General features: G+C 36.9%; 1 protein-coding gene across 1 annotated transcript in view; it reads left to right on the top strand.

Moving 5' to 3' along the window:
- Window positions 1-14,647, top strand: part of MTMR9 (myotubularin related protein 9) — a 46,187-nt gene that overhangs the window by 11,595 nt on the left and 19,945 nt on the right. Inside the window, exons 3-6 of the mRNA XM_025393877.1 lie at window positions 1,120-1,228; window positions 5,972-6,097; window positions 10,812-10,985; window positions 12,474-12,691. Coding sequence (XP_025249662.1) covers window positions 1,120-1,228; window positions 5,972-6,097; window positions 10,812-10,985; window positions 12,474-12,691 — 627 coding nt within the window. The remainder of the gene's footprint in view (window positions 1-1,119; window positions 1,229-5,971; window positions 6,098-10,811; window positions 10,986-12,473; window positions 12,692-14,647) is intronic.

Below are 14,647 nucleotides of genomic sequence, written 5' to 3'. Positions count from 1 at the left end.
TTATATCACTAGATGAATTTGAGGGAGAATTGACAATAAAAAAAACATTCTGGGTACATTACACAATTGTCGTCTGCAAATAAAGATAGTTTTACTTCTTCCTTTTTAATCCTTTTTTATTCTTTTTACCTTACTGCACTAGCTATAACCTTCAGTTACAATGTTGAATAGAAGTGATAAGAGTGAACGTCTTTGTGTTATTCATGATTTTAGAGAAAAATAATTCAATCCTTCACCATTACATGTGCTATTAGATTTAGGGTTTTTTTTTGGGGGGCGGGGGGATGGGGTTTGTAAATGCCCTTATCGGGTTGAGGAAGTTCCCTTTTGTTTCAACTTTGCTGAGAAATTTTTGGGTTTTCATGTTTTTAAATCAGAAATGGATGTTAGATTTTTTTCAAATACTTTTACTTTTTTTTTTTTTTTTTGAGACAGAGTCTCACTCTGTCACCCAGACTGGAGTGCAGTGGCTCAATCTCAACTCACTGCAACCTCTGCCTCCTGGGTTCAAGCAATTCTCTTGCCTCAGCCTCCTGAGTAGCTGGGACTATAGGCACGTACCATCATGCCCGGCTAATTTTTTGTATTTTTAGTAGAGATGGAATTTCACCGAGTTATCCAGGATGGTCTCGATCTCCTGACCTTGTGATTAGCCTGCCTCGGCCTCCCAAAGTGCTGGGATTACAAGCGTGAGCCACAGCACCGGGCCCTTTTATTTTTTATAAATTGATACATAGTATGTATCACTTGGAAGTAAGTGATATCTGAAGTGACCTATTTTCCTATGCTCCAGAAATATCTCTCTACAAACACTTAACACATTAGTTACAGATCTTTTTCCTATTCTTTGAAATAAGGCCCCAAATAATCTCCATCAAAACAATTAGCCTAATGGGAATTACTTTGTATAGTTGAAATTTTAAAAAAGACATATATTTTAAGTAATGTATGGCTCACATTTTAACGATGCAGCCTTGCTGCTTCCTTAATTAGACTAATTGAGGAGAAGAAAGTTAATATAGATGGTGACTACAACTATATTCTCTTTTCGAAGAAATAATAATATATTTAAAGTTAGTAGTAAACATGATTTTAAACATGATTTGCAATTTCTTACAGATTTGTGGGATCACTGGGTACCATCATCATAAAATGTAAAGATTTTCGAATTATTCAGTTGGATATTCCTGGAATGGAGGAATGCTTGAATATAGCCAGTTCCATTGAGGTAAGTATTTTGGAAGCAAAATCTAATGAAACATACTTTTATATTATGACTCATTGTAGCTCTTCCATTTCTTCATTAGATAATTTAGTCATGTACTCTGACTCAAATACTGAAGATTGATAGGAAAAGCCTCACCCTGGTTCACTGTTATATGAGTGTAATGGGACTTTCTTGACTTCCGGCAGTGTCTGGTGTTAACTCGTTTTATATGAACAGCTCAATTCCATGAGTTGCTTGGAATTCCATGGAATTGCATTTCCAATGGCTTTATGGAATTTCCATGAGTTCATACTGGTTAAATAACAGATACTGTTTCACTTGAGTGTATATGAATTCTTATTTAGGGAAACCATTAGAAGATTTAGTAAAGAGGTTCTTGGGAGAAATTTTAAAGTTTTGCTTGATGTTTTATGTTCACTATACAAACCTTGGTATTTTCTCAGTGCCGAAGACTGTGAACTTCTTTTTCTTTACTTGAGGTTTGTTCAAGTAAAATCTTATATGGAATTCTAAACCAATAAAATAGATACCGTTAGAATTGCTTTTAGTCACATTACAGTGAGTAGATATGGCCTGGGGGGACCTAGAAGCCCTCATTGACTCGACTATTCCCACCTGCCCTCTAGAGAGTTCCTCAGAGACACTGCAAACCACTAGTGAGTTAACCAGTGCACTGTTCACTTGTCTACCAGGTTAGCAGCTAGAAGTGAAATTGTTTCTTCTTGAATATACTAGTATATCTTCTGTAATAAATACAATTCTAAAAATTTGAATAGAAATATTAATAAATTACAATATTGTACTATAGCATTACTCATATATATACATTATTACATGTATTAGTATATTATTGAATCATAGCAGAGTTTGATTCTTGATTTCACCACTTGGTAGCTTGTGACCATTGGTAAAGTACTTAACATCTCTCTGATTTGTTTTCTACTTTTTATAAAACAAGGATAATAGAATCGATCTTTTCGGACTGTTGTAAGAATTGTATTAGTTGATGTGTGTCGAATACTTAGTGTAATACTTGGTAAATATCAGTTACCATTTGAGGGTCCTCTGTCATTACTTACTATAATTTTATGGTGATGAGTTTTTTTAAAAATTGTGGTTAGAAAACACCTAACATAAGATTTACAGTCTTAACCATTTTTAAGTGTACAGTTTAGTAGGGTATAATAACTTTATTCACATTGTTGTGCAGTAGATCTGCAGTACTTTTTCATCTTGCAAAATTGAAACTCTGTGTTAAACAACACCCCATTTTCCCTCCTCTCCAACTCCTGATAACCCCCTTTCTACTTTCTGTTTCTCTGAATTTGACTACTTTAGGTATCTCGTATCAGTAGAATCATAGTACATAGTCTTTTTGTGACTGGTTTTTTTCACTTAGCATAATATCCTCACAGCTCATCTGTGTTGTAAATTCTGACTTTTTGAGGCTGAGTAATATTCCATTGTATGTGGTGAGACTTTTTATTAAAAAGTTATTTCTTTTCTAAAGCAAGTGACTATCACCAGTGATTGTAGTTTTTTGTTTGTTTTTAGTAATCTGAATTTTCATGTATCAATTAGCTTAAGACAGGGTATGTTTGCTTTATATTTATATAAACAATATTGAATATTGGCTCAGATGACAAATAATATAAATTTTACTTGGATAGTTTAAATGGAAGAGCTCACACTGTTTTCTTTCCATTCTAACCAACTATTTTGATATACACTAAAATTTTAAATTGCCTTATTTTAAATTATTGCCACTAAATTATGTCAGTTAATCTTAGGTTTATAGTACTTTCTAGACTACTATAAGGGCATAGATTTTTTTTTTCCATGTTTATATAACTAATCTGGACTTTGTGTCCAAAAAATGCTATCAGCTTAGCTATTAAAAATGGGTAGAAAGTCTTAAAAATCCGTAGGTAGGATTTTAGTGATTTTTAAAACAGGAATAGAGAAATAGAAAAAAAAACTGTTATAGTACTAAGTAAATGGTACATAACACATTTCTTCCTGCCTTTGTTGAATTTTACTTAAGGAAATGAGAAGATGAACTGAACTGTTTGTCTTATACATCTGTCATTTGGAAGTAATGCATGATGTTGATTTGATGTAATTTGTTAGGTTGAATGAGAATGCATGTAGTTTATAGACTGTTAAATTGAAATAATGTCCCACTATTTGGGCATTTGGGCAGAGGAACATTACCCACTTCCATTGAGCATGTGTATGTTTATGGGTTTTGTGTTTTTTTTCAGTTAGGAGATTGGATTTTCACTGACCAGTCTCCGTTTTTCTTATCCCTTTGTGACAAGTGATCTGTAAGGTGGCTGTTTGGTTGGTGTCAGAGATGCTGTCTGTGGTGAGCACAGTGGTAAAGGGAAAGGGGAAGTGTGCTACCCACTTGCTGACGCTGATCAGTTGTTTAAGTTGCTGTATATATTTTAAAGCTCTTTAGAAACTGACTGATCATATAGAAGCCCTTAGGACTGAAAAGAAGCCATAAATTATGAGCTCATTTGACCTCAGAAAATGAATGATCTGTTAAATGTGCTTATAGCATAGTGAATAACATAGTGAACCTGTCCTCTATCCTTTTCCTGGCACACAATCCCTCCTGCTAGCCCTCCACCCTTCCCCGAATACATCTGGATGTGATTTACGAGTAACAATTGAATTTCTCATATAGCATAGCTGAGATGTCCTTTGTAATTAGGAGTCCACATACTCAAATATATTCAGCTGCCACACATAGAATCCCATTGGAAGAATAGCTGGCAAGTGCTCAGTTCTCTAAATTGTAGCAATAAGTTGGTGAAACTTTTTTTTCTGTGTTTCACCTGCCTTTGGAATTGAAATGTTTTCAGTTCTCTCAGCATTAATGTGTTTAAAGGAAAATACCTCTTTCTAGTGACATAAGATCTCAAGATGAAATGTGAATGCTTATAGCCTATCAGAGTGGTTGCTGACTTGCATTTAAAATAGTGGTGGTTCTGATTGATGGCAGCCCTGAGTTAGGTCAGACATGGACACTGGCTGTTCTGCTTCTGGTTGGTGTGGTTGGCAGCCAAAGACAATATAAATGTAGGAAAAGAAATATGTATATACATTTATATGGATAATGGATTATACAGCCATGCTTCTCTCTATTTTGTTTTATGAGGTAGGGGAGAAGGTTTCATGATTTATAGATGGATAGAAGAATAACTTTAGTTGGAGATATTTTTGCTAAACTGCTGAGCTGTATGTCCAGTCTACTATTGAGTACTCATGGGCCCATCCTTTTGCATGCCTGGTCTTCCTCTGACCTGGAGGGAGATGACGGCATTCTGAGCATTGCTGTTGGGCTTCCTCCTCCCGTCCAGGTGAATGTTGCCATCATTCCTGCAGTTTGAATTATGCTAATTGATATGGTATCCTTTTCCTCTCCCCACCCCACCCCCCCAACCCCAGTTATGGAAATGCTTTTTTCCATAATCCCCCTGACAGAAGGAAGAATCTGCCTAGTGATAGAGACTGTTCTATCTGTCTGTTTCTCCCATCTGCTCAGGTTTTCATATGTCTGTTATCCAGGATTCAAGTGCTCCAGATCAATATAGGCCCATTTGGGGATGATAGAGTTATTGCCCCCATTTGAAAATAGATCCCTGCAGCATAAAGATATGATGATACCTGACCAAATGGCATAGCAGTCTAGGAAGGGAGGAAGTGAACATTGATGCAATTTCTACCTATGTAGAGCATGTAATAGCTGAAATTGGCCAGGTGTGGTGGCTTACGCCTGTAATCCCAGCACTTTGGGAGGCTGAGGTGGGCAGATCACCTGAGGTCAGGAGTTCAAGACCAGCCTGGCCAACATGGTGAAACCCCATCTCTACTAAAAATACGAAGAAATAGCTGGGCATGTGGCGGGCACCTGTAATCCCAGCTACTCAGGAGGCTGAGGAAGGAGAATCGCTTGAACCCGGGAGGCAGAGGCTGCAGTGAGCCAAAATCGTGCCATTGCACTCTAGCCCGGGTGACAAGAGCAAAACTGTCTCAAAAAAAAAAGCGGGAATTATTTTCTATTTTATTATGTGCCAGACACTGTTCTAAGCCTGTTACACACATTATCTTTCTTAATGCTCCAACAACCCTATGAAGTAGGCATGTTATTTCCCCCATTTTACAGTTGAGGAAACTGAGGCATAGAGTGGTTACATGGCTTTCCTGCTGCACTGCTAGGACTTGGAATTTCAGTTCAGCATTCCAATTCCCATCTGACTGTAGACCTCTAAGCTGTATCATCCTTTTTTACAGTTACTAACCCACTCTGATTTCAAATAATTTACATAAGTTTATTTAGGTAATGCTGGATTTTGAGCTAAGACCTTACTGCCTAGCCAAAAACTGATCCCCAGAAATACTTAGACCTTTTTATTAAGCTTTATTAAGTGATGTCAAGAGGTGTTATTTGATTTTTCTTCTAGAATTCATATGCACATTTTTTTGTTCTTTTTTTCATCCTGTCAACACTTTCGAGTGTGTGTTATGTGTCAGATGCCTTGTTAGATACTAGAAGCATGGAAATCAGCTTCATAAGACTGTAATTGTGTCTAGTGATAAACACAATGTTAGAGAAACATACTGAGTGCCCATCATTATTAGCCCATGTTTGCTTAATACTAATTTGTCACTTAGAATGTGTTTCCAATTGTGGGTGTTTCTTTTTTGTCTTTCTTTTCTTTTTGCCCCCAGGCATTGTCTACCCTGGACTCCATCACTCTGATGTACCCTTTCTTTTACCGTCCTATGTTTGAAGTGATAGAAGATGGCTGGCATTCCTTCCTTCCTGAGCAAGAATTTGAACTCTATTCCTCAGCTGTGAGTTAACTTTTGAGAACTGTGGATTATGAGAAGTAACCCAATACCTTATTTGACTTGTGAAAATGATCACTTCTTTTGAAGAGTAATAAGGTGAAGTTGACTTATCCATTCCTAATCTTATATTTAAAAGGATTGAAGCCATATAGAGTATGATCTCTGATCACAAAGGAATTAAATTAATAATCAATAATTCTAAGATATCTAGGAATACCCCCAAGTATTTCTAAATTAAACAGAGCACTTGTAAATAATCTATGTGTCAAAGAAATTAGAAAACATTTTGAACTGAATGATAATGGTAATGTAGCATATTGAAATTTGTGGAATATAGACAGCTAAGGCAGTGTGTAGAGATAAACTTATAGCTTTAACATTTTTACTAGAAAAGAAAGAAAAGCCTAAAATTATTGACCTAAGCACCAACTTAAGAAGCTAGAAAAAAAGAGCAAAGTAACTAGAAAGAAAAACTAATAAAAATAAGAGCAGAAAGCAATAAAATAACTAGAATAAGCAAGTTTAGCAAAGTTGGTTGATCTAAGATCAGTATACAAAAATGAATTGGCGACAAGCAATCTGACAATGAATAAAATATTTAGGAATAAATTTAACAAAAGAAATTCAAGATCTATACACTGAAAGACACAAAACATTGTTGGAAGAAGTTACAAGATATCTAAATGAAAGGGAGATATACTATATTGTGTACATCAATTGGAAGACAATATAGTTAAGGTTAGTGGTTGGCTGACTTTTGTGAAAGACCATTAGATAGTACATATTTTAAGCTTTGCGGGTCGTGTGGTCTCTATTATGACTGCTGAACTCTGCTGTTGTTGCATGAAAAAAGCAATCAGATGGGACATCAATGAATGGATGGTGCTATGTTCTAGTAAACTTTATTTGCAGAAACAAGCAGCAGGCTGGATTTGGCTCATTACAGTGGCAGTTCTCCCTAAATTGATCTATAGAGTCAGCGCAATCCCTGTTAAAATTCTAATAGGTGTTTTTGTAGAAATGGACAAAATGATATAAATTTTATGGAAATGCATATTTAAGTATATAAGTTTGTATGGAAAGTCAAAACAGCTTTGACAAAACACTTGATTATAAAACTTACTGTAAAGCCACAGTAATCAAGAGAGTATGGTATTGGCGTGAGGAAAGACATAAAGACCAATGGAACAGAATACAGGGTATAGAAATAAACCTTCCCTTTAATGGTCAGTTGATTTTTGATAAAAGTACCAATAAAATTCAATTGGGAAAAGGTAGCTTTTTCAACCAATAGCATTGGAGCAATTGGATATCCATATGTAAAAAAAGATAAACCTAGACCCTTACCTCATATCATCCACAAAAATTAACTAAAATGTATTATAGACCTAAACATAAGAACTAAAACTATCAAACTGCTTTAAGAAAGCATAGGAGAAAATCTTTATGACCTTCAGTTAGGCAAAGATTTCTTAGATATGACACCAAAAGTGACTGAAAGCAGATAAAGCAGATTAGTGATTTCCTAGTATTGGGTGTTACACAGGTGTATACAACAGTCAAGACTCATTAAATTGTGTAGTCAAAATGGGTCCAGTTTATTTTTTATAAGTTTTGTTGACTGAAAAGAAGATAAAAGAATAATGCAAAGGTTAAGTAGCTGATTAGAAACAGCTAAGGAGAAAATAAGTGATTTGGAATATAGATCCGAAATAATTACTCAGAATACGGAACAGAGAAGGAAGATGGAAAAACAGAGAGGTTAGACACATGCATGCATAATAAAGGAATAAGATCCAATATTTATTGCATGGGAGTTTAGGATAAAAGATGATAGAGGCTGGGTGTGGTGGCTGACACCTATAATCCTAGCACTTTGGGAGGCTGAGGCAGGCAGGTCACTTGAGCTCAGGAGTTTGAGACCAGCCTAGGCAACATGGCGAAACCCCATCTCTATGAAAAAATTTAGCTAGGTGTGATGACGTATGCCTGTGGTCCCAGTTACTTGGGGTCTGAGGTGGGAGAATTGCTTGAGCCCAGGAGGTTGAGGTTGCAGTGAGCAGTGATCATGCTGCTGCACTCCAGCCTGGGTGAGAGAGCAAGATGCAAGACCCTGTCTACAAAAAAAAAAAAAAAAAAAAAAGAAGAAGAAAAAAAAGTTGATGATGATAGAAGAAAGACAATATTCAAATACATAATGGTTGATAACTCTCCAGAATCAGTAAAAGTTACTGAACCCTTAAGCTAAGGTATGCCAGCAAATACCATACAAGATAATAAAAAAACTTTAGACGTGTTGTTGTTCAGCTACTGAACAATAAAGCAAAGAAAATACCACAAAATTAAAGAAAAGACAAATTGCCTGCATGGTGTTAGATTAACAGAGGAAAAAAATTTGATCAATATCTATTCATGCTAAATGCTCTTAGAGTTGGATTTGAAGGGAATTTCTTTAATCTGATAAAGGATGGCTACCAAAACCAAAAACACAGCAAAAACAAATCTTGTATCATTCTATCTAAGTTCAAGAATGAGACAAGGATGTCCATTATCACTACTCCTAGTCAGCTCAATAAGACAACAAGGAAAAATATAGGGTATAGGGATTGAAATGAAGGAAGCAAAGTTGTCATTATTTATTGATTATATGCTTGTCTTTATAGGAAAAGGAAAGAATCTTGAGATCATAGGCATTTCTCTACACCAAACACAAGTTTAAAGAGATGCAGTTAAAATGCAACAAAGATTATAGGGTTTCTAGGACTATATCTAAGAAAAGATAGTAAGACTTTTATTGAGAGAATTATAAAAATTTATGGAAAATTTTTTAAAAGCTTAAATAAATGGAGAGATAATATACTCATGGATAGAGAGACTGAATATTCTGAAGATGTAACTCATTCCCTCCAATTTATAAAGTCAATACAATCTTAATAAAAACCCCAGTTGGTTTTTACATTGAATTTGATAAAAGTTACCTGGTGGAAGACCAAAAGACCAAGAGGAGCCAAGTTACTCTTTGAAGTACAAAAAGGTGAGAGGAGGAGACTTAGCCTACTAGATACCAAACTTATTGTAAAAGCTCTAGGAGTTACTTAAGTGGACTAGTGGGACAGGATAGAGAGCACAGTACATTGGGACCGACAGAAGCCGCATTGCAGATCAATGGAGAGCCCTGTCATTCTCCAGAGTAGGAAATCAGTAAATATCATAGCGAAAATTCAAGAAATAACAGTATAATCATGTTATTTAGAAATGTAAAGCTAAACACCTAAAAAGCTAAAAATGTTGAAAATGATTGTCTTTGGGGAAAGCAAATTGGGATGGGCTAGCAAGGAACAGATAACTACATTTTAAAAAAAATAATAAATCTTTAGAAACTGTGTTTTTTTAAATTAATTAATTTATTATTTTTTGAAACAGAATCTCACTGTAGTTGCCCAGGCTGGAGTGTAGTGGCACTATCACAGCTCCCTGCAGCCTCGACTTCCTGCACTCACGTGTTCTTTCACCTCAGCATCCTAAGTAGCTGGAACTAAAAGCGCGTGCCACTGTGCCTGGCTAATTTTTGCATTTTTAATGGAGACAGGGTTTGGCCATGTTGCCGTGGCTGGTCTTGAACTCCTGGACTCAAGCAGTTTGCCTGCCTCGGCCTCTCAAAGTGCAGGGATTATAGGTGTGAACCACTGTGCCCAGCCTAGAAACTATGTTTTTAAAACTGGTAACATAAATAACTTCGAAAAGTGAAAAAAAATAATTAAAAATGTGATACTGTATCTTATAAAATCATTTTTTTAAAGTAATAATCTTGTCCTATAGTACATCTAACATACTTTTTAGCTTTATCTTCCTGCTCTTGTAACCCATGGTTAGGCCAACTCAGATATACAGAACATATTGAAATTTACATATAATTTGATTTTTTTTTTTTTTTTAACTGTAAAACCTTTTGACAGTCTTCAAGGTGTTTTCAGTTCTGGTGTTTAAAATAAGTTGTCATTTGATAGTTTTATATTATATACTTTTAGTCCTTAGTGTATTCAGTTTGAAATTATTTCATTGACTCCTAAGCTTAACCTTCCTTAGTATTGAGTTGTTACTGTTTTAAGAAAGGTGTTACCAATCTTAGTACATTTTTTACCTTTTTTACAAGAAAAGAACAAAGGACTTGACGTAGATAGTAGCTCTGTTCTCATCTGTTCTGGGGATGCATTATCTGGAGTCTTACAGTCTTACTTGTGCTTTTAGAGGATCGTTAACAAACTAAATGGGACCCAGAAAAGGAAGAAGTGGGATGTTGGCCATGGTAATTGTGGATGTGCTTAATATATTTAACTTGGAGAATAGAACACTAAGGAGAAACAACTGTCTTTCAAACATTTGATGGGATACCATGTAAAATAGGGAACTTGTCCCGTGTTTTCTGAAAGTACGGTAAAAACCAATAGAGGAAGCTACAGAGCAACAAGTTTTGCTCAGTATGAGAAAGAATTTTCTAGGAACTGGTGATACCTAGGAATGCAGGAAGCTGGCCCTGAACCGTGGAGCTCCTTTTCTCTGCAGCTACTTATATATAAGCTAGAGATCCTCCTGTTAAATTCCTGAGAAATGGCCTCTTCATCAGTGAAAGTTGACCTCTAAGGTCTTTTAAAATTTCTCAGATTATTTTGTGACATTGAGATAGTTGCTTAGCTTTGAAGTATTTTGTGTTTTTCAGACCAGTGAATGGAGGCTAAGCTATGTCAATAAGGAATTTGCTGTCTGTCCCTCTTACCCGCCAATTGTCACAGTGCCCAAATCCATCGATGATGAAGCGCTTCGGAAGGTAGCTACATTTCGACATGGAGGGCGCTTCCCAGTACTAAGCTATTATCACAAAAAAAATGGGATGGTAAGTGCACAGCACTACTGCTTGATGTACTGAAAGGCTTGGCTTGGGGATCTTTTCATAGAAGTGTTCCCTTTTTTTTTTTTTTTTTTTTTTTTTTTGAGACAGAGTCTCGCGCTGTGTCACCCAGGCTGGAGTGCAGTGGCGCGATCTCGGCTCACTGCAAGCTCCGCCTCTCAGGTTCACGCCATTCTCCTGCCTCAGCCTCCGAGTAGCTGGGACTACAGGCGCCCGCCACCACGCCCGGCTAGTTTTTTGTATTTTTAGTAGAGACGGGGTTTCACCATGTTAGCCAGGATGGTCTCGATCTCCTGACCTCGTGATCCACCCGCCTCGGCCTCCCAAAGTGCTGGGATTACAGGCTTGAGCCACCGCGCCCGGCCAGTGTTCCCTTTTTTATCTGTCTGTTCACTGAAATGATTGTCCGGGTCTCCACCACGAGGGCTTCCTTAGTGTAAGCTTTAGGGAATCAGGAGTAGAGTGTTTTCTGTGGTGAGGATGTGATGCTGAATTCTTCCCATGATCCTGCTCAGCTGTATAAAAGCCCTGATAGCTTTATCTCCAGGACACTATACAAAGGAAACTAGTGTTTATTTGATGCTTACGGCAACATTCTTCTGGTAGAAAAATGAGAAATTTCTCTGTGCAGAATAATGGTAAAAGACTTGAATATTTCTTACCAACTTTCCATGTGAAAGGTGAATTGAGCTGACGTATTTATTTTCAAAGGCGAGAAGAGTGATGCTCCTGTCATTTAGTCACAACTCTAGTAAACACTGGAGTCAGGATTAAACAAGGAGTTAAGATAACTACCTTGTAATGGTGGTCTCTTGAAAGAACTCTAAACCGTTCACCAGGGAAGACAGTATAGTAGACACTGATTTCTTGAGAAAAGTTTCAAAAGCAAACATTTCCAGATATATAGTTGGTAGGGTAGTTTTTGGAAACAAGTAGTTAAATCCTGGAATACTGAAAAGGATGGTAGAGGCCACTGGAGAATAAATAATAGACAATCAGCTTCTGAGGTATTGGAAATGATTTCCCAAACAATGAGAACAGTGTTTGAACTTTTAAATTTTGCCACTGGTGCCTTTACTTTTTATAATTCTTGTTAAAACCTACCAACTCTATGTATGTTCAGTTGAAGTCAAGGTTTACTGGCTCATAGGCCATTATTGTCTTATTACAGGGCCAGGTCTACAGGTATTTGATTCACACACTAAATGAATTGCAATATTTGATATTGAAGAGGTGATATAATTTATTATGTGACAGTGTTTTGAGACAGAGAAACTGTGTAAAAGCTCCAGGCTTATCTTTTACAGTTATTAACTGTTATCAATACATGCAAATATTTATTTGTTTATGGATCAAATCCATCTCCAGAGTGTCACACAATTGTTTTTGAGATACTCTTAATCTAATTTCTTTCTGTTTTCTGAAACTGTAAAAGCAACTGCTGTTGAATTTTCAGCTCTATTGTGCTTCTAGGTAATTATGCGAAGTGGTCAGCCACTCACTGGCACAAATGGGAGGAGGTGCAAGGAAGATGAGAAGCTGATAAATGCTACCCTCAGGGCGGGAAAGCGTGGCTACATCATTGACACCCGATCCCTGAACGTGGCTCAGCAAGCTAGAGCCAAAGGAGGTGGTTTCGAACAAGAAGCTCATTATCCCCAGTGGAGGCGAATTCATAAGTCCATTGAGAGGTAAAAGATTCCAGAGATAGTAAGGACTCTTATTAGAAGCTAATTACAGTGGGTAAGCCCTTAGCCATTTGAAAATCACAAGTGCTCAAATTAACCTATGCATTAATCTGGGGTCAGTGATTGTCTAGCCATCTTCTCATTTTTTTTAGTCAGCTTTATTAAGGTTTAATTGACATACAAATTATATGTATTTGTGATGTGCACTCTGCTGTTTTGATATACATATATGTTGAGAACTGATTAAATTAAGTGAATGAACACAACTATCACCTCACATAGTTACCATTTTTTTGGACGGTGAGAACATTTAATATCTATTCTCTCAGCAGTTTTCAAGCATACGATATATTATTTTTAACTACAGTTACCATGCTATACAATAGACCTGCAGAACTAATTCCTCCTAAGTGAAACTTTGTAACCTTTGATCAACATCTCCCCATATCTGTGTCCCTTCTACCCCGACCCCTCCTGCCACTTTCTCTTCCTCTGGCAGCCACCATTCTACTCTCTGTTTCTATGAGTTTAACTTGTTTAGATTCCACATGTAAGTGAGTGCATACAGTGTTCATCTTTCTGTGCATGGGTGCCTGGCTTATTTCATGTAGCATGATGTCATCCGGGTTCATCCATGCTGTGGCAAATGACAGGTTTCCCTTCTTTTTTATTTTTATTTTATTTTGTTGAGATGGAGTCTTGCTCTGTCACCCAGGCTGGAGTGCAGTGGCACGATCCCAGCTCACTGCAATCTCTGCCTCCCGGGTTCAAGTGATTCTCCTGTCTCAGCTTCCCAAGTAGCTGGGACCACAGGTGCCTGCCACCATGCCTGGCTAATTTTTGTATTTTTAGCAGAGACCAGGTTTTGCCATGTTGGCCAGGCTGGTCTCGAACTCCTGACCTCAAGTGATCCGCCTGCCTCAGCCTCCCAAAGTGTTGGAATTATAGGCATGAGCCACTGCTCCTGGCCTACCCTCTTTTTTAAGGCTGAATAGTATTTTATTGTGTATCGTACCACATTTTCTTAATCCATTCATCCATTGACGGCATTTAGGTTGAATCCATATCTTGGCTATTATGAATAGTGCTGCAGTGAACATGGGAATGCAGATACCTCTTTGAGATCCTGATTTCATTTCAGATATTCGAAATACTTACCCAGAAGTGGGATTACTGGATCTTATCGCAGTTTTATCTTTAATTTTTTTGAGGAGCCTCCATACTGTTCTCCACAGTGGCCATACTAATTTACATTCCCACCAGCATTGTACAGGGGTTCCCTTTTGTCCATATTCTCAACAACAGTTGTTAAATCTTGTCTTTTTAGTAATAGCCATTCTAACAGGTGTGAGGTGATATCTCATTGTGGTTTTGAATTTCATTTCTCTGATGATAAGTGATGCAGAGCATTTTTTTTTTCAAATACCTATTCACCATTTGCATGTCTTCTTTTGAGAAATGTCTGTTCAGGTCTTGCCCATTCTTTAATCAGGTCATGTGTTTTCTTGCTGTTGAGTTGAGTTTCTTACATATTTTGGATATTAACCCCTTATCCAGTGTATTATTTGCCAATGTTTTCTCCCATTCTATAGGTTGTCTCTTTACTCTGTTGTTTTGCCGTGCAAAAACTTTTTAGTTTGATGCAGTCTCATTTGTCTATTTTTGCTTTTGTTGCCTGTACTTTTGAGGTCATATCCAAAAAATCTTTGCCCAGACCAATGTCAAGAAGCTTTTTCCTTACGTTTTCCTCTAATTATTTTTACAGTTTCGGGTCTTATGTTTAACTTTTTAATCTACTTTGAGTTGATTTTTGAGTATGGTGTGAGGTAAGGGTCGAGTTTCTTCTGCATGCGCATACTCAGTTTTCCCACCACCACTCATGGAAGAAACTCCTTTCCCCATTGTATGTTCTCGGCAACTTTTTCAAACATCAATTTGCCATAAATGAATGGATTTATT

The sequence above is a fragment of the Theropithecus gelada genome, chromosome 8, assembly GCF_003255815.1.
Source record: "Theropithecus gelada isolate Dixy chromosome 8, Tgel_1.0, whole genome shotgun sequence".
In the NCBI taxonomy this organism is placed as follows: Eukaryota; Metazoa; Chordata; class Mammalia; order Primates; family Cercopithecidae; genus Theropithecus; species Theropithecus gelada.
This window is presented reverse-complemented; position numbering and strand designations above follow the sequence as displayed.